The sequence below is a fragment of the Mchenga conophoros genome, linkage group LG3, assembly GCF_057382185.1.
Source record: "Mchenga conophoros isolate Kocher_MC1m ecotype Shallow Benthic linkage group LG3, M_conophoros_male_GT1.1, whole genome shotgun sequence".
NCBI classification, from domain to species: Eukaryota; Metazoa; Chordata; class Actinopteri; order Cichliformes; family Cichlidae; genus Mchenga; species Mchenga conophoros.
Window position 1 is genome coordinate 5,671,312 of NC_140528.1, and position 19,352 is coordinate 5,690,663.

The window sequence follows — 19,352 nt, forward strand, 5'->3', positions numbered from 1 at the left end:
ATCAGTAAACAAAGTGATCAGCGGGTGCATATTAACCTCCACTAGCTATTACTAGGACAGTTGCTCGCATGCTCTCCCAAAGGAGATATATAGAACACATTACATGGAACTATAAACACAAACTGGGAGGGGTGCCCATGCTGCAATCATTGTGAACAAATACCTAAATAAACAAGCAATAGTAACAGAAGTAAATGTAAAAACAAAACAAAAACAACCAAGTAATAGTGAGATCAAGTGAAGTCAGCCCTCGTGGGGGTGATGAATTGGATCCAATTGTTCCAAATTTGGTAGAATTTGGCTTTTTGATTTCTTAACAGATATGTAAGTTTTTCCATCCTAAATATCTCTAAAATGATCCCAAACCAGTCGTCTAGGGTAGGCTGGGCTGGGCTTAACCATCTTCTAGTAATTGTTTTTTTACTTGCCACCAAGAGTAATTGCACCAACTTAATCTCACTCCTACATTCCAGAAAGGGGACCAAACCCATGTATAAAACCTTAAAATCTAAAGGTATTTGAACGTTAAAGACTGCACTTAAGGAGACCTGAACGTTTTTTAACTTGGGACAGTCCCAAAAGACATGAAAATGGTTAGCAACAGTCGAGCCGCATTGTCTCCAGCATTGCATATAAGCCCCTTTGTACCTCTCCTGATATGGAGTCTTGAAGTACCTAATAATATTCTTCCAGCCATGTTCCTTCCAGCTCATAGAACTGGACGTGGACCACTGGCAGTACAAAACATTTTCCCACTCCCCCACAGAAATAGCAATCCCTGATTCCCTTTCCCATTTATCCTTAGTGTATAAAGTGTTATCCTTGCTGGCACTAGAGAGGGCTTTGTATAGTTTAGAAATAGATTTAGTAGGGGTCATGGTTGTGGCATTTTTCAGGATGAGGAAAAAATGCGACTCAGCATCATTGAAGTTGGCATTCATGATCAATATATGATCTCAGCTGTAAGTATCTATGAAAGTTGTATTTTGTCAGGTTGTCCTGTAAGGTCTCAAATCTGAGCACAATATTTCTATGAGTAAGAGAGAGGAATGTTGTAAGGCCACAGGATATCCATGCTTTAAAAGTTACCTGGGAGCTGAGACTCATGAAGGGGACCAGATTCCATCTGTGCAGATCAGCTTTTATACTTGCAGATATTGGCTCGTAGTTTGCCTGAAAGAGCCCCGAGAGGTCCGCAGTCAAATATATTCCCAGGTACTTAATTTTCTCATTATCCCAATTTACTTTAAATTTCCTACGTAAAGCTGCAGAAGCTGTATAATTTAAAGTCATCACCTGTGTTTTTGAAATATTGACCTTATAACCAGATAACTTCCCCAAATCACTTAAAGTAGACATCAAATCACTAAAAGACCTCTCTGGCTCCTCCAGGCAGACCAGTACATCATCGGCGAACATTACCACTTTATGTTCAACTCCTGACAATGCAACACCCCTAATGTTATGATTTTGTCTAATCGCTTGGCCTAATGTTTCTATGAATAAATCAAAGAGAAGTGGTTTGATTGCACAACCCTGCCTACAGCCATGTTCCAGAGCAAAGGGCTTGGAGAGATCACCATTCACCTTAATACGGGCTGAGGGTCGAGCAAACAGACCTTGGATTACTCTAATAAACTTGTCGTGAAAGCCAAACTTCCCCAGAACCTTATACAGAAATACCCATCTGACCGAGTCGAAGGCTTTCTCAGCGTCCAAGCTTCCTATCATTGATTGAGTTTTGTTCTTTTGTATTTGAGCAGAGATGTGTAATATTCTCCTAATGTTGTCAGTTGTTTGTCTATAGTGAATGAAACCAGTCTGATCTAAATCGATGAGGTCAGGTACCAACTTCTCCAGTCTACGAGCAAGAATAGAAGTAAATAGTTTGTAATCCAAGTTAAGGACACTGATTGGTCGATAGTTTCCACATTCTCGTTTATCTTTCCCCTCTTTTGGGATAATTGAAATAGTTGCCTCCCTCCAGGAGGGTGGGATTTCTCCCTCCTGTAGGATGTAGTTAAATGACTTCAGCAATGTGGGGACTAGATCTGCCCTCAGGGTGCGATACCACTGAGAACTGAACCCGTCCGGCCCAACTGCCTTACCTGGTTTTAATCTGGAAAAAGCATTAATTTCTTCCACTAAAATGGGATGTGTTAGAAGCTCATTTTTGAGAGACGGGAGTGAAGGTAATTCTAGAGAGCTAAGAAAGGCATCAGTACAATTCTCCTCCGTAGCATTGGGCTGTGAGTACAGCTCCCTAAAGAAGGTCTCAAAACATTTCTGAATGTCTTCTAATTTTGATTCCAGAATATTAGTCTTGGGGTCCTTGATTTGGTATATCGTACTTTCCTCTAGTTGTTTGCGTTATTTATGTGCCAGATATTTTGCAGATTTCCCTCCTGTCTCGTAGTATTTTTGCCTCAAAAAAATTAAGTTATTTTGGGCCTCCTGGGTGTAAATATCATTAATTTCACCCTGTATTTTCCTGATATCCTGCTTTACAGTAGGATTTGCGGTGTTTATGTCTTCCTATTCTTTCAACTTTAAATTTACCTGTAGATCTGCTAACTTTTGCCCTTTAACTCTCTTTAAGTGGGAGGCGATAGAAATTAATGTACCTCTCATTACCGCTTTGAGCGTATCCCAAAGACTAGTTGGAGATACCTCTCCTGTGTCATTAACATCTAGAAATTCTTTAATGTCTACCTTTAATTTGGAAACTATGGCAGGATCATCAAGGTGCGAGTTAAATTTCCACAGTGTGGTACGTTTTTTCCTAGCCACCTGCAAAGATAGAGAGATAGGACTGTGGTCAGATAGATCTCTTGTTAATATGTCACAGTCTTTGACCCTAAACCTATCAACTTTAAACATAAAAAAGTAGTCCAGCCTTGCATACACTTTAAAGGAACCAGAGTAATGAGTGAAATTTCTGGTAGATGCGTAGCGGTCCCTCCATACATCTATTATCCCCATCTCTACCATATAGGAATTGACTTTTCTAGTAAGTGCTGTTACCTGGTTGGTCGGGGAGGAGGAGTCTAGTTTAGGGTCAAGTCTAAAGTTAAAACCCCCCCACAGACAACTATCCCCTGAGAATCCACCAATAAATCAAACCTATTCCTATAGAATAGCCAATCGCTCCCGGGGGGAGCATAAACATTTAAAATTGTGATTTCAGACCCCTCTATCCATTCTGTTATTCTAACCAATCTGCCTTCCTCGTCACAGAGTTCTTAGATATGTTCATAGTTAAGTGTACCAGAGATAAGTGTAGCCACACCCCTCTTGTGTTTGGACTTAACGGAAGAGGAGAATACATATTTAAAACCCTTTCTTTTCAATCTCAAGTGATCTACTTGGTTCATGTGTGTCTCCTGAAGTAATGCAATCTGGGCCTTCTCCTTCCTTAGTTTGGACAGTATCTTATTCATCTTAATCACGTTCAGAACCCCGTTAACATTAAAAGAGATTACTTTCACTGACTCACTTCCCATAAAGATATATTAAGTTACCACAGCGCATAAACTCAATAGCAGCAGGCAACCCCCTCTTAAAACAGTAAGAAGTGAAAAAAGTTAGGAATGAACTGAAAACATTTGAACATAACTGGAGCTTGAAAGCTCCTAAGCTGGCTTCTGACAGTGGAGCACTTCCACTGACACCCTCACAACTTGAAGGGAAACCCCTTATTACTCCCTGAGTTAGGGGGCTTTCCACTGCGACGTCACTCACAGCACGAGAAGCCCCACCCATTTTAGCTCGACAGTAACCATATTTCACCATGTTGTCCATAGCTAATACATAACATTAAATTCGTTCTCTTCACGTCTGTATACTTGCAGCTTCTCTCTATATCCCGCAGCTCCTCGGATCTGACGCGGACGCCGACCACCAACTCCCCGCCACAGCGGGCATCTTTGTAGTTTTTCTCTGGGGGTTGCCGGTGGTGTAATCACCTTTACCGGCAGGCCCCGACTCGCCAGGTCAGCCGTTGCCTCCTCCACCGTGTTGTAGGTTTTCACTCCTTCTTCGAAAAAAACCTTAAGGCGCGCTGAGTAGAGGGTCCTAAACCGTACATTCTTCTCTTTTAGGACCTTTCGTGCCTCTGCATACTCCTTCCTCAAAGCCATGATCTCAGGGGGGTAATCGTGGTCGAGGTTAATCTTGCTGGAATTCCACATAAAACCTTTCTTTTGCCAAGCGAGCCTCAGCACTTCTTCTTTAACCGTGAAGCACAGGAATTTTACCAGGATCGATCTGGGTTGGGAGCCGTCCGGAGGGAGTAATGATAACGCTCTGTGTGCTCTCTGAATTTGTAACGGTGTTGATGGTGGGATGACGAGATTCTCCCGGAGTAGCTTCTCCACAAAGTGGGCCATAGATGGAGCTCCCGATTCTTCTCCCTCCAGCACCCCGTACAGTCAGAGCGACTCCCTCCTCGAGTAAGCCTCCAGTGATGTTAGTTTTGTTTGAAACTTTTCCTGCATGCTTTCTTCCATTTGCGCAACATCTCTAAAATTAGAAATATCCTGTCTCAGAGTGACACTGAAAAACTAGTTCATGCATTTATTACTTCCAGGATGTCCAAAAAAACTCCCTGAAAAGCCTTCAGTTAATCCAAAATGCTGCAGCAAGAGTCCTGACAGGGACTAGAAAGAGAGAGCAGATTTCTCCTGTTTTGGCTTCCCTTCATTGGCTTCCTGTTAAATCCAGAATTGAATTCAAAATCCTGCTCCTCACATACAAGGTCTTAAATAATCAGGCCCAATCTTATCTTAATGACCTTGTAGTACCATATCACCCTATTAGAGCACTTCGCTCTCGCTCTGCAGGCCTACTTGTTGTTCCTAAAGTATTTAAAAGTAGAATGGGAGGCAGAGCCTTCAGTTTTCAGGCCCCTCTTCTGTGGAACCAGCTTCCAGTTTGGATTCGGGAGACAGACACTATCTCTACTCTATCTCTACTTTTAAGATTAATCTCATATTTCCATTAAAAGTGTTGAATTTGACTGTTTGATGTTCTTTATGATCTCTGGCACCAGTTCATCTGTAGGCTGAGCTCAGTCCATCCATTTAGTGAAATGATGTTTAAAGGTCTCCTTGTTTTCTGAGCGTGCACAGATCCTGAAGCAGAAAGCCTGGGTTACAGAGAAATGATCATCACTGTGATGATGCTCATCATCTCTGACTGGGATTTGAGGTTTTGTCAAAGCAGCAAAGAAAGCCTGGCTATGTTGGACTGGGTGTGGAAGCAGCTCCCAGTTTGAGTTCAGGAGACAGACGCCCTCTCTACTTTGAAGATCAGCTTAAAACTTTCCTTTTTGCTAAAGCATATAGTTAGGGCTGGGCCAGGTGACCCTGAATCCTCCCTTAGTTATGCTGCAATAGACGTAGGCTGCCGGGGGATTCCCATGATGCATTGAGTTTTTCCTTTCCAGTCACCTTTCTCACTCACTATGTGTTAACAGACCTCTCTGCATTGAATCATATGTGTTATTAACCTCTGTCTCTCTTCCACAGCATGTCTTTATCCTGTCTTCCTTCTCTCACCCCAACCAATCACAGCAGATGGCCCCGCCCCTCCCTGAGCCTGGTTCTGCCGGAGGTTTCTTCCTGTTAAAAGGGAGTTTTTCCTTCCCACTGTCGCCAAAGTGCTTGTTCATAGGGGGTCATGTGATTGTTGGGTTTTTCTCTGTATTTATGAAGTGCCTTGAGGTGACTTTTGTTGTGATTTGGCGCTATATAAATAACATTGAATTGCATTGTTAGTATCTCAGACAAAATCTCGTCTGTGTTCTGGAGCTTATCTTTGTGTTCTGCAACCCTGGTTTCCACATCATTAAGCCGCGCATTGGCTTTATCCAACTCACCCCTTATTTCCACCAGTTGCGCTTTCGTGTCTTTTCGAAATTCTTTCACCTCTTTCCCAACGCCTCTCAGTTCTTTCAGTATCAGCGTCAAACTTGCTGGGTCAACCTCATCTTCTGTCCCAGAATCCTCGCGGCTAGGAGTGGGAGAGTGGCCTCGGCTAGCCCTATAGGGGCTAACGTTAGCCCCTTCTGTTAGCTGCACATTGCCATCTTCCACGTTTTCAAACGTTAACTTCTTAGCTATTTTGTTCTTTCTGGACATCATTTAAACCCCTTTTTCCTCTTTATGTGCACTTAGATAGTGTATTAATTTACTTGGGGCAGTTTTAATAAGTTTCAGTCGAGAGCTCTCGTACTAGGTGTCCATCCCCACGAGCGCCGGAACCGGAAGCCTTGAATAAAATGTTTAATTGGTTCATTTAAAAAAAACAAAATGTCAATTGATCTGACCTCAGAGTATTTAGTTTACAGTTTAAACTTTGTAGTCCAGCAGACAGAATCTTCACTCCTGAATCCTGCACATTTTTGATACTCAGGTCCAGCTCTGTCAGAGTAGAGGACTGAGAGCTGAGCATTGAGGACACAGCTTCACAGTTTCCCGCTAGAAGTTCACAGACGTTGAGTCTGAAAATGAAAACATGAACAAAGACTGATGTTAAAGTGTAATCAGGGTGCAATAACTAATCTTATATTTTAAGAATCCTTGTTGTTTTATGCTGAGCAGATGTGGTACGAAACAACAGTAAATTGATCAAGTTTACCTCTACTGGTTAAATTGCTGGATTTATTTTCTCAGTTAAAAACAAAACAAACAAACAAAAGAAAAAAGAATACAAATCGGTCAGACCTCAGAATATTCAGTTTGGCGTGTGGACTCTCCACTGCAGCAGACAGAAGCTTTACTGCTGAAGCCTTCAGGCTGTCGGTACTCAAGTCCAGCTCTCTCAGACTACAGGACTGGGAGCTGACCACTGACAACAAATCTGTACAGTCTTCCTCTGACAGGTTACAGCTGCTCAGCCTGAAAAAAATAACAAGAACAACAAGACAATAATATTTATTATCAAATAAAATCTCTTTATATGTTGAATCTAAGTAATCAAATGTGTACAAATGAGTACACTACAATGCACAATTAAATAAAAAAATGTTCAAGAATTTAAGTGTAACAGAAGAAAAATATTTCAAATTAAACACAATTATTCCAATGTATGTAAATGGAAACCAGTGAAGACCAGGTTGATTTAGTGACAGTAGTTCAGTGTCTGCTGGCACAGGCCTGTGAGTACTGCAGTATTACACTTACTACAGTACTGCTGGTCACTTTATTAATTCTAATATGTGTGATTACTGTAAATGTAGTTATAAATAATGTATCACATCCTGGACTCTCATTTCATTTTCTGTCTAAAAGCTGCTTTGGCTCATTCCCCTTTAAAGCCCCGCTCTCCCTAAAGGCCAACTTTATTTTGATTGGATGATTTCATAAAGCACGCTGAAGGGCAGTAGCCAGTTATCATGAGCTCCATCTCCTCAACCTTCTGGTTTAGAAATTATAAGAAACTGTAAACCTCATAAAAACCCGTCTTGATCCATGCTCAATCATCCAGGTTAGTAAATCCCAAAAGTTGATTCTGTTCATCTGGACGTAGCGCTTTCAGTGGGAGAAACATTTCGTCACTCATCCAGGTGACTTCGTCAGTCTCAGCTGACTTCTGGTTTCCAACCCTATAAAAAGTACATTTGCATAATGACTGAAACCAGCCCACTGAAGGAACAATAAGGCTGGGAGGTCAGTTCCTTGACCATTAGGTTTGAGTCATTATGCAGATGTACTCTTTATAAGATTGGGGAAAGCTGCAGTCAGCTGAGCCTGAAGAAGTCATCTTGGTGAGTGACAAAATGTTTCTCCCGCTGAGAGCGCTACGTCCAGATGAACAGAATCAAACTTTGGGGGCTCATAAAATCATGATTAGAAATCTTCTCAGATGTATTTTTACATTTTAGATCCACAGCAACAAAGTTCACAGCAGGATGTCTCTGTTCAGTAATTATTATGCCCATTACCTGCAAACTGTGAGGTACGCAGGTAATGTCAGGTAAACACTAGCTGTCTGAAACTGTTCCTGTTAAATGTGTGTATAAAGGAAATAAGCTGAAATACAGAGACTGGGTGGATCTGTGCTTTGACTTTGACACCAAAAATTTCTTCCTGTTAAAAGGGAGTTTTTCCTTCCCACTGTCGCCAAAGTGTTTGCTCATAGGGGGTCATATGATTGTTGGGTTTTTCTCTGTATCTATTACTGTACGATCTACTGTACAATATAAAGCGCATTGAGGTGACTGTTGTGATTTGGCGCTATATAAATAAAATTGAATTGAATTGAATTACATCCCATTTCAGGTACCTAGAACCTGAACCTTCTCTGGAAACCTGGGACGCTGGCGGGTTTCTCTTGCTTACCTATCTGCTCATCCTCTTTCTTTCTGCTCGCATGATGATTTCCTGGTTGAGTTTGTAAAGACTTTTGCTCAGGACCTTCTTGCTGTGCGGCAACAGTGCTAACCACCGTCCGCTGTATGTTTTTCAGTCATTAAATCAAACCATGAAAGATCAGCTTGCTTCTCGTGATGAACCTGTCTGTTTTCGATTCCACACCAGGGTCTGCCCACTGGAAAGTTCAGGGATAAGGGTGGAGGATACTCACACAAACATAAAAACCCAGATTGCAACTCCAACTCTCTGTTCTAGTTAACCAGACCTTTCAGGCTCTTGTTCAATTAGAACCTCATGGAGTCTGAGTTAGCGAGACAGTTAAACATCCCTCTATGCCCCCTTAATCCGCCCATTCCCACTAAGTCATTAAATAACCGAGTGTCCCCTCACATAACTCAGCGCACAGAGCCTGTCACCCCTGGCAATCACAAGAAAACACTTACCTTTTTTGCTTTTCATGCACCTCACAAACCACTCATACTCGGGTTTCCTTGGCTAGAATTACATAACCCCCACTTAGACTGGTCAGGTCAGAGGGTAATCAGTTAGAGTCTGTTCTGTCATTCAAATTGCCTTGTTTCTGCCCGTCCACCGGAACCTGTGGAACCATCAACCAACACTGAGACTGTTTTAGATCTCTCCTCTGTGCCCACCAAATGTCATGATCTTCAGGAAGTATTTAGCAAAAGTAAAGCGCTTTCACTGCCACCTCACAAACCACAGGACAGCACCATAGAACTACTCTCTGGCTCCACCCGGCCTTCTAGCTGGCTGTATAACCTGCTTAGACCTCAGTGTGCGGCTATGGAAAAGTACATTAAGGAATCCCTCGGTGCAGGCATAATCCAACGATTGTCATCTCAAGTTGGAACTTCTTTTTTGTGGAGAAAAAGGATGGCTCTCTCTGGCCATGCATTTACTTCAGGGGCCTCAGTGATATTACCATCAAGAATAAGTACCTATTACCTCATTAGCTCTGCTTTCAGGCCATTTCACAGTGCCACTGGGTTTACAAAACCCCACATCCGCAACGCTTACCACTTTTTCCAGATCAATCAGGGAGATAAGTGGAAGACCGTTTTAAACATGCCATTGGGGGACTACGAGTATTTGGTCATGCCGCCTGGGTTAACTAATGCTCCCGCAATGTTTCAAGATTAGTTAACGATGTCCTCCGGGAATTCCTTGACAGGTTCGTATTGGTGTATCTGGATGATATCCTCATTTTTCCCAAAACCTGCGAGGAACATCAGTCTCATGTCCATGCTATTTTTCCAACGTTTGCTGGAGAATAAACCTTATGTCAAAGCAAAAAAGTGTGAATTCCATTCCTCATCAATAACTTTTTTCAGTTACATTTTGGCACGGGGGCAGGTGAAGACGGATCTGGCAAATGTGAAAGCTTTAACAGAGTGGCCTACCCCTTGTACCCATTGTAGATTCAAGAAGCATCTCCAATGGGTTTTGGGAATAGCAAATTTTTATAGACTGTTCATTTTCAACTATAGTCAGGTAGCTGCACCACTCAAGTCTCAGCATGCATCTGGTCCCCCAAAGCTGAAACTGCATTCACCAAACTTAAGTATCTGTTCACCACGGCACCTTTTTGGTTCACCCTGATCACAGTTATCATTGCAAAGGTGGACACATCAGAAATTGGAGAAGGGAGAGGTAAATGATGCCAAGTGAAAGAGAATGCTTTGGGGGGGGGGTCATGCTGCTGTCATGGTCTGTGTGAGCGGCGGTGGTTTCCCACTAGACTCTGGTTTCTGCCTTTGGGTGAAGCCTGGTCAGCCTGTCCATTGTCCACACCTGACAGTAATCTACTAGGCTGAATATAACATCAGCACTCCCAATAACTCTGCTAACCTCCTAATCCTCGGATCATCTACTCACCCTTGCAGTTCAGTCACGTTTTCCTGGATGCTGGTCTTCTTGATTCACTCACAGCCACATTAATGCCTTTCGTCTCTTAGACTTACTGGACCACTTTGCCTGGATTCAAAGCTAACAAGTACTCACCCAGACCTCACCACCTGCCTTCCCCAAGTTGCTTTCCGACTGCTGACAAGTAAATGGTAAATGGACTGATTCTTATATAGCATTTTTCTACTCTCCCGGAGTACTCAAAGCGCTCTATACAACATGCCACATCCACCCAATCACACCCATTCTCACAAACACTTTATCTGAACTTAGTGCTTTCTAAGTACATTCACGCACATTCATACTCTGATGGATGCATCGGAGAGCAAGTTGGGGTTAGTATCTTGCCCAAGGATACTTGACATGCAGACTGGAGGAGCCAGGGATCGAACCACCAACCTTCCGATCAGTAGGTCAGATCAGACCAGCTTTACCTCCTGAGCTACAGAAACCCCAAATAAGACATTGAAGATAACCTCGTTCACTTACTGTAACCTCCACCAGTGATCTTTCTGATGCTGCTCTACCTCTGTTACAGTGACTCAGATTACCATCAACCAAGACCCATTTCCGGAAACCTACCACAGAGCCCACTTCATGCTCACAGCTTCAAGTGCTTGACTTCCGCCATAGTTCACAGTTCATGTTAAAAAATTCCAAGTGTCAAGTTCCTGTGTGTAAATAAAGCCTTCACGTCTAGTAATATTCAGTTCCTTCACCTTTGTCTGTATTTTGGGTTCACCATGTTGTTCTGGCCACACCGAGGTAACAGATTTATATTTGAAAAACAGAGAGACATGGGGGATTGCAATAAAGATGAGACACAAACCAGACCTTAAAATAAGAACATCTGAAAACGATGTAGGTGCAGTCTGGTAGCTCAAGTATTTGCTTTAAAAAACAGAGCTAGACTCCTGGTTGTTGGAGACAAGTGAACAACTTGAGGATAATAAACCTGTCAGAGGGGCTGAAGGATCAGAGCTCATGTTCTTATAGGCTGGATCTGGATTGTGCTTTGATTCGAGTTGAAGACAAAAATATTTCAGAAATGCTGACATGTCCTGCTGGAGAGAAATATTTAAAGTATCATGACTATTTTAGTGACTATTTTTTAATTTTTCTAAAGTGGTAGTGTTCTTTGAACTGAGCACCTCTGATTTATTTCCCATGATTTTAAGAATGAAGCGATGAGTTTATGTTTACTTACAGAGCTTTGTTGGAGGCTTTGACCACTGGCAGCAGCCTCAGAAGAGCCTCCTCTGAAGCAGAGTATTTCTTCAGGTCAAACACATCCAGATCTTCTTCTGATGACAGTAAGATGAAGACCAGAGCTGACCACTGAGCAGGAGACAGTTCATCTGTGGAGAGACGTCCTGATCTCAGGGACTGTTGGATCTCCTCCACTAGAGAACGATCATTCAGTTCATTTAGACAGTGGAACAGATTGATGCTTTTCTCTGCAGACAGATTCTCACTGAGCTTCTTCTTGATATACTCGACTGTTTCCTGATTGGTTTGTGAGCAACTTCCTGTCTGTGTCAGCAGACCTCGTAGGAGAGTCTGATTGGTCTGCAGTGAAAGACCCAGGAGGAAGCGGAGGAACAAGTCCAGGTGTCCATTTGGACTCTCTAAGGCCTTGTCCACAGCATTCTGGTAGAAGTGTTTCTCTGCAGATTCTCCTGTTTCAGACTTCTTGGAGGTTGTCTGTTGTTCTTCCAGCAGATTGAGTCCAGAGTTGATGAAGGTCAGATGGACATGAAGAGCAGCCAGAAACTCCTGAACACTCAGATGGATGAAGCAGAACACCTTGTCCTGGTACAGTCCTCTCTCCTCTTTAAAGATCTGTGTGAACACTCCTGAGTACACTGAGGCTGCTCTGATATCGATGCCACACTCTGTCAGGTCTGATTCATAGAAGATCAGGTTTCCTTTCTGCAGCTGATCAAAAGCCAGTTTTCCCAGAGACTCCATCATCTTCCTGCTCTCTGGACTCCAGTGTGGATCTGTCTCAGCTCCTCCATCATACTTGACCTTCTTCACTTTGGCCTGAACCACCAGGAAGTGGATGTACATCTCAGTCAGGGTCTTGGGCAGCTGTCCTCCCTCTCTGGTTTCCAGCACATCCTCCAGAACTGTAGCAGTGATCCAGCAGAAGACTGGGATGTGACACATGATGTGGAGGCTTCGTGATGTCTTGATGTGGGAGATGATCCTGCTGGCCTGCTCCTCATCTCTGAATCTCTTCCTGAAGTACTCCTCCTTCTGTGGGTCAGTGAACCCTCTGACCTCTGTCACCATGCCAACACAGTCAGGAGGGATCTGATTGGCTGCTGCAGGTCGTGTGGTTATCCAGAGGCGAGCAGAGGGAAGCAGTTTCCCCCTGATGAGGTTTATCAGCAGCACATCCACTGAGGTGGACTTTCTAGGGTCAGTTAGGATTGTAGTTTTGTGGAAGTCCAGAGGAAGTCGACACTCATCCAGACCATCAAAGATGAACACAACCTGGAAGTCTTCAAAGCTGCAGATTCCTGCTTCTTTGGTTTCAGTAAAGAAGTGATGAACAAGTCCCACCAAGCTGAACTTTTCCTCTTTCAGCACATTCAGCTCTCTGAAAGTGAATGGAAATATGAACTGGATGTCCTGGTTGGCTTTGTCTTCAGCCCAGTCCAGGCTGTATTTCTGTGTTAAGACTGTTTTCCCAATGCCAGCCACTCCCTTTGTCAGCACTGTTCTGATTGGTTCATCTCTTCCAGGTGAGGCTTTAAAGATGTCTTCTTGTCTGATGGTTGTTTCTGGTCTGTCTGGTTTCCTGGATGCTGTTTCAATCTGTCTGACCTCATGTTCATCATTGACCTCTGCAGTCCCTCCCTCTGTGATGTAGAGCTCTGTGTAGATCTGATTCAGGAGGGTTGGGTTTCCTGCTTTAGCGATGCCCTCAAACACACACTGGAACTTCTCCTTCAGGGTGGATTTAAGGTTACGATGACAAACTGGAGCTTGAAGTTCTGAATGAGAAGAAAAATAAACACTCAATTCCAAAAAGAACTAATCTTTAAAACATGTTGCTCCATCTTCCATCTCTGGAAAATGTTCATTTATCCAGCAGCTTAACTCACGTCATCCTTTAAAATACTCACACTTATCACCCTAGGGACCGTTTTCTGCCACGCCCGAAAAAGTGCTATAAAAAATTTATATATTAATATTTTTTTCCACTTTAAATTAGCCAATCTTTTAGACCTACTTCTCCTTGAAATATTCATGTCAAGTTTTAATTACATTTCGCGGATTTTAACCCTTTATATCCCGGTTTCGTCACATGAGCGCACTGCTTTTTTTGCCCCAAAAACATAAAACATAAAATATTTTCCAAAAAAACCATTTGAAGTAATATTTTATTGTTATTATAATTAGGCCTTTAGATGGACTAAAGATTGGCACGAACATTAATTTCGATCCGGTTTTAATTTTTTTTCCAGAAGCCAAAAATGTCCCCAGGCGGCGCTGCTGCTCCTGCTCCCCGGGGAGGAGTGCCTCTGCCGCGGGTGTGTTTCGCGCAGCGCCGGAGCATATGGTTCGGTTCCCGTGTCTGCAGCACACACTTCCGCTACCACGTGAAAACAAATACGTCATTTCCTGTTGATTAAAAAAAAAAAAAAAAAAAAAAAAATCAAACGAACCTAAGGGCAGAAAATGGTCCGGAACGAGCAGCGGGCCAAGCTGCTGCTGTACGCGGGAAATTAGTCTGCCTTTTCCGGGTATCTGTCTCGAGCAGGCCGCTGGAGAACATGTGTATGTTCCAGCAGGCGTCACATGTGGAGCAAGGGCGCCACCCGGTGGACAAATAAAAAAATTACAACTCTAAGGCCAGTACTGCAAGCGGAAGCGGAAACATAACCGAAGACGATCGATTTGACCGTAATTTTTTTGCCGTGAAAAATAGCGTTTATAATGGGTTTCAATGGGGCACAAAACGGTCCCTAGGGTGTTGAGTGTGAGTATTTTTGCTGCTAAGCCGTGTTAGGCTGATGTAAGAAAATCAGACTGAAAATTTGAAGATTTTACAAAAACGAAACCGGCTGGCAAGTTTGGCTATGCTACACCCAACACAGCGGAAATGGCGTTCATACGAATGAAAAAAGTGGCACAAAAAGAGCCCAGTATGACGTGAGGGTTAAATCTTTAGATAAATCCTCTTACTGCTCTGCAGACGGTCAGCCAGCTCCTCCTGCTTCATTCTCCTCAGGAAGTCCACTGTGATCTTCACAAACGCCTCTCTGCTGCTGCTCCTCTGACTCTCTAAGCATTCTGGGTAATCTGGACTCAGAACCTTCTGGATCTTCTTCAGCTCGTTCTTCACAAAAGTGATGATGTTGTCCTCCAGCAGCTGGAACAGAATATTTATGAATGAGCCAATCAGACTGAAATCATGGAGCCAAACATCAGATCCATGTTGGACACACTGACGATCCACTGGTCTACAAAGAGCAGCATGGAGACGACTGTGAACAGAACAGATGTAACAGTAGTTGTTGTACATGTACAGACCATAAATATGGAGTCCAGCTGTGTTTGATGCTGCTGGGCAGACTGACCACTGGGAACCTCTGAGCTCTGCTGGTCCACTCTGTGGAGGAACCATGAAGGATTAGATCAACACAGGATAAAGATCCAGGAGTTTCTGCTCAAATAACTTCATCTGAATCAAGTCTGTCAAGTTTTAAACTCTCAGATTGTGAACATATCAGTAATTTTCAGTCTGTTTTCATGGACGTCCTTTCAGTGGTGATGTCAGGGATGATTTTGAAGAAGCTCATCAAACTGAACCATCAGCAGATCACTGCTCCAAAACCAGAACATGATCCGAGTCTCCCTCCACCACCAGAACACCAGCTTTACTAACGTGGTAGATCAGTGTAGTACAGATCAATAACTGATGAGTCATTTGATCAAAATCACTGAGTGCTTCACGTCTGACCCTCTGATGCTTCTGTAGACATTTTGCATATTTAATGAATGTCTGACAGTTTTACATTCATTCTATGAACACAGTGGAAATGTTGTGTTATAGTCTCCATGTTGTTTCCAGCATCATAAATTCTTAAGTTCAGAAAATTAGATTCTTTCTTCACAGCTGAAAAACAACAACATTTATTCTCTATTGAAATCTGCATCGTCCACTCCAAAGGTCACAATCTGAAGGTAACATCTGGTTTTGTTCCCTGTGGTTAACTCTGAGCATCAGTATGGTGGGATTTATCCACTACATCCACACCACTGTGGTTCAGTGTTGTCCTGATGGAGTAACAGCAGCCAGTATGATCCAGGCTTTAGCTGCTGGGTCTCTGTGTGACCTCTCAGACTGTTTAACAGATCAGACACAAAGAGAATCAGAGCAGCTCTGTTCTTTAAAGACAAACATGAACCCACTCAGGTCACACTTTCCCCACAGATATGAGCATCACTGTCCTCAAACAGCAAATGACCAAGTCGAACATTTGGATCTTTTCTCTTTCATTGTTTTCTTTTTAATGAATCTTTGTAACAATCTGAGGATGTTTCAGGTCATATTTATCCAGGAAACACAAACATGTAAAGGAGTCATCACAGCTCTCTGACCTCGTTGCTCCAGGTTCACCACTGAAGTCTGGAGGGTCACCTTTGGACCAGTCGCTCCTCACAGACGGACAGCTGGACCCTGCAGACTGTGACCTCTGACCTCTGCAGACACAAACATGATTGAAGCAGCTGTGATCACACAGACTGCAGATAATGCAGCTGTTTCCTGTCAGTAACATCCTCTTAGATTAGAGTTCAGCTTTTTACAGGAAAACTGGACAAAACTGATTTTTGTTACAAACTCATTTTCATTTCCTCTCAGCTCACAAACACAGTCAGACAATCAACCAGAGTCAACACTGATTATAATGTCAGTGCAGAATTATTTCTGTTACTCAGTGAGTTCAGCTCTCTGACCTCGTTGCTCCAGGTTCACCACTGAAGTTTGGATTTAGAGGTTTGGACCGGTCACTCCTCACAGACGGACAGCTGGACCCTGCAGACTCTGCTCTGTCCTCCTCTTCCTCCATCATCATCTTCAGTCAGTCTGAGAGGTAAACCACAAACACTCAGTGAGTTCACATTAACAGGAGGAACTGAGTTACAGTCGCTGACCTCTGACCTGTCATGTGACCATGAAACCAGGTCAATATGTCTGTAGGTTCAGTCATCCAGGTCATGTGATCTAAGGAGCTTGGAGAGAAAAGAGACGTCTTTAAGTTTCTGGAAGACGTTTCATCTGAGAAGCTTCTTCAGCTCTACAACCAAACGGTGGAGAGTCCCAGATATTTAAACCTGAGAGGGAAAGAAAGCATGTCGCTGACCCACCACTGATGTTATTTCAAGGAGGAAACTGAGAGCCTTTGCACCAGGAGCACAAACATCAGCTCCAGCAATGATCCACTGATGTGTTTTTATTCCATGTATGAATGTTGTTATTGACAGAGATGACGTTTGTGTGTCAGTGATGCAGTGACTGTTGTTGTTACCTGTACAGGCTGGTTAGACTCTATGAAACAGATCATACAGATCTCTGCATGTTAGAAGAGACTATTAAAGGTCATGAATGAGACAAAGGCAGGGAGGCGTCCTTTACAGCTAAACAGCAGAGTGAGAGAACAGCCAGCACCTCTACATTTATCACATTATACAGCACATGTATGATACTGACAGGGATGAGAAGAATTTAGTGATTCTGATCCCATCATTGATATTACTTATTGATTCTCAGTAGCTCTGCTCTGACAGTCACCACCATCACTGAGCAGCATATCAAAGACATTTGTGCACATTAACTGCATGTTGTGGCTCAAATGTTTGTGCATGTTGGAGGCATTTCCTCTTTGTTGTGATCAGTGTTGGTCATTACTCAAAACAGTCATTATTACACATATTACACAGAACACTTTAATTAAAAGTAATGGAGTACGTTACTTCATTACTCCTCATAACATTACTTTGATGTTAAAATGAACAAATGAGCATGTAACAACATAAAGCTGAGGTACAGCCCCACACACCAACACAGATCCTGATGAGGTCACGTGATGTTTCTCTGAGTGTTTATGAACACAAATCAAAGATGAAACAGCACAAAGACACTTCAAAGTGATTCTACTGTAGAAACATGAACAGGTAGAAACCTGCAGCCTGACTGCTCATCACTTTGTTACCTGTTCAAGTTCAGCAGCAGCAGCTCACTTTATCACGGTGCTGGTCTGGGGTCAGTGTTTACTCAGCTTTAACTCACTCTGGGTTCTTGGCTAGCTTAGCGTTAGCTTAGCTTAGTGTTAGCATGCTGTGTGCTAGCTTAGCGTCAGAGCTCTGCAGGTGTCTCGTGTGTAAATATTAATCACAGTGACAGTAAAGGAGGTAAAGGGCTGTGACGTCATCACGTACGCTGCGTCCTCTGTGGGCTCTGAGTGAACTCAAAGTACAAACTACAAGTACACAAACACGAACGTAGCTCAGAGTGGCGGACACACTCGGCCTCGTTGGTCCAGCTGTGAGTCCGTTACCGTGAACTATGGAGCGGCAGATTTGTGCTGAACTAAGCTGCACACAGCTGATGTTAGCCAGGAAACATTACACACTGACTTTAATGGAGAGACCGGAAATACAAACACACACAGTTTGTTGTGTGAAGAAATCAAACACGAGCTGAACAAACAGTAAAGTTCCTAAAGACAAACTGTTAAAGGAGGAAACAAAGCAAACTTACAGTTTCTTCACACACCAACAACAAGCTCCACTCCACGAAGTTCAGGAAGTGAAAGAAAACTTTGAGCAGGAAGGAAACACCCAAAGAGACGTTTGAGGACAATCAGGAGCATTGGAACACTGTGCTGCGTTCAGGTGCACCTCGGAAACTCCAAACCTCTGGCAGGCTGTGATTTATTTCTGCTGGTTTTCCTGTTTGAAGCACAAACATCCGTCATCACTTTGTTGTTCTTCTTCCTGCAGCGTTTAAATATTTCAGCACTGAACTGATGTTTCTTCAAAGCTCATTTCAACCTGTTGAAGTCATGAATGAAAGTGCAGACTGAGAGTGGATCACATGATGTTTGAGGTGTGTCATGTGACATGTTCAGTATTGTCACACATGTCTAGATTGTCCCTGATATCATAACTGCTCAAACACTGATGATTATATTTGAAGAATTATTCCTGATGGCAGCAAAGTTTGAATGGAGCTCTCTGTCTGTGCTGATTTGTCGCCCTCTGGAGGTCAAAGCACAAACTGCATGATGTCACTGTAACCACCACAGAGACAGGAAGTGTTTTTATGACTGAAACACTGAAATGATGCTAACGGCTGTCGTTAGGCTCACTGACAGCAGTGCTGATGTGTTCATGTCAAACACTAGCTCAGGTCAGACTCCTTCATCCTTCTCCAGCGTGAGGCCGCCCTCAGACCCACAGGAGCTCTGACCTTTGACCTCCTGACCCTAACCATTTTAGTCTTGTTGCATCTTTAAATGCAAATCCTGTGAAATGGTCAGGGGCGGCTCTAGAGAAATTTTCTTAGGGTGACAAAATCAAAGCCTTTTCCCCCCAAACACATATGCAGGTGGTTACATGTGGTTAAAATGATTCAAATGCAGTAAGTATGCACGTTTTTCATATAAATATAGTCTATAACTTAATTATTGTCTGTACCCACATGATTACACACTTTAGTTACATGAAACATGTGAGTTTTGATGTTATGTACTGTACAGCCTGTATATTAAATACATATGTAGCCCAATAAGTATAAACTCCAGAAAGCTACACAACATGGGGCGCTTCATTTACAAACACAAGTCTAACTTAAGTTTCACTGTTTTTGTTAGAAAACTGTCACATTGTTGCAGCTTAAATGACACAAAATGTCAGAAATCTGCACTGTCATGAACAAACATGTAAACCTCATTTTTCATGATTTGTTGGATTCACCCTCTGAGGTCTGAAATACAACCGGACATTTCAAATTCAAATTCAAATTCAAAT

At 42.9% G+C, this 19,352-nt stretch overlaps 1 protein-coding gene across 1 annotated transcript in view; it reads right to left on the reverse strand.

Annotated features, from left to right (window-relative positions):
* Window positions 1–18,117, reverse strand: part of LOC146577080 (NACHT, LRR and PYD domains-containing protein 3-like) — a 35,807-nt gene extending 17,690 nt beyond the window's left edge. Inside the window, exons 1-9 of the mRNA XM_085268111.1 lie at window positions 18,082–18,117; window positions 16,483–16,553; window positions 16,278–16,407; window positions 15,921–16,022; window positions 14,850–14,928; window positions 14,502–14,688; window positions 11,509–13,306; window positions 6,726–6,899; window positions 6,329–6,502 (exon numbers count right to left, since the gene is read on the reverse strand). Of these exons, the coding sequence (XP_085124237.1) occupies window positions 6,329–6,502; window positions 6,726–6,899; window positions 11,509–13,306; window positions 14,502–14,688; window positions 14,850–14,928; window positions 15,921–16,022; window positions 16,278–16,396 (2,633 nt within the window). The 5' untranslated portion in view covers window positions 16,397–16,407; window positions 16,483–16,553; window positions 18,082–18,117. The remainder of the gene's footprint in view (window positions 1–6,328; window positions 6,503–6,725; window positions 6,900–11,508; window positions 13,307–14,501; window positions 14,689–14,849; window positions 14,929–15,920; window positions 16,023–16,277; window positions 16,408–16,482; window positions 16,554–18,081) is intronic.
* Between the last annotated feature and the right edge of the window lie 1,235 nt (window positions 18,118–19,352).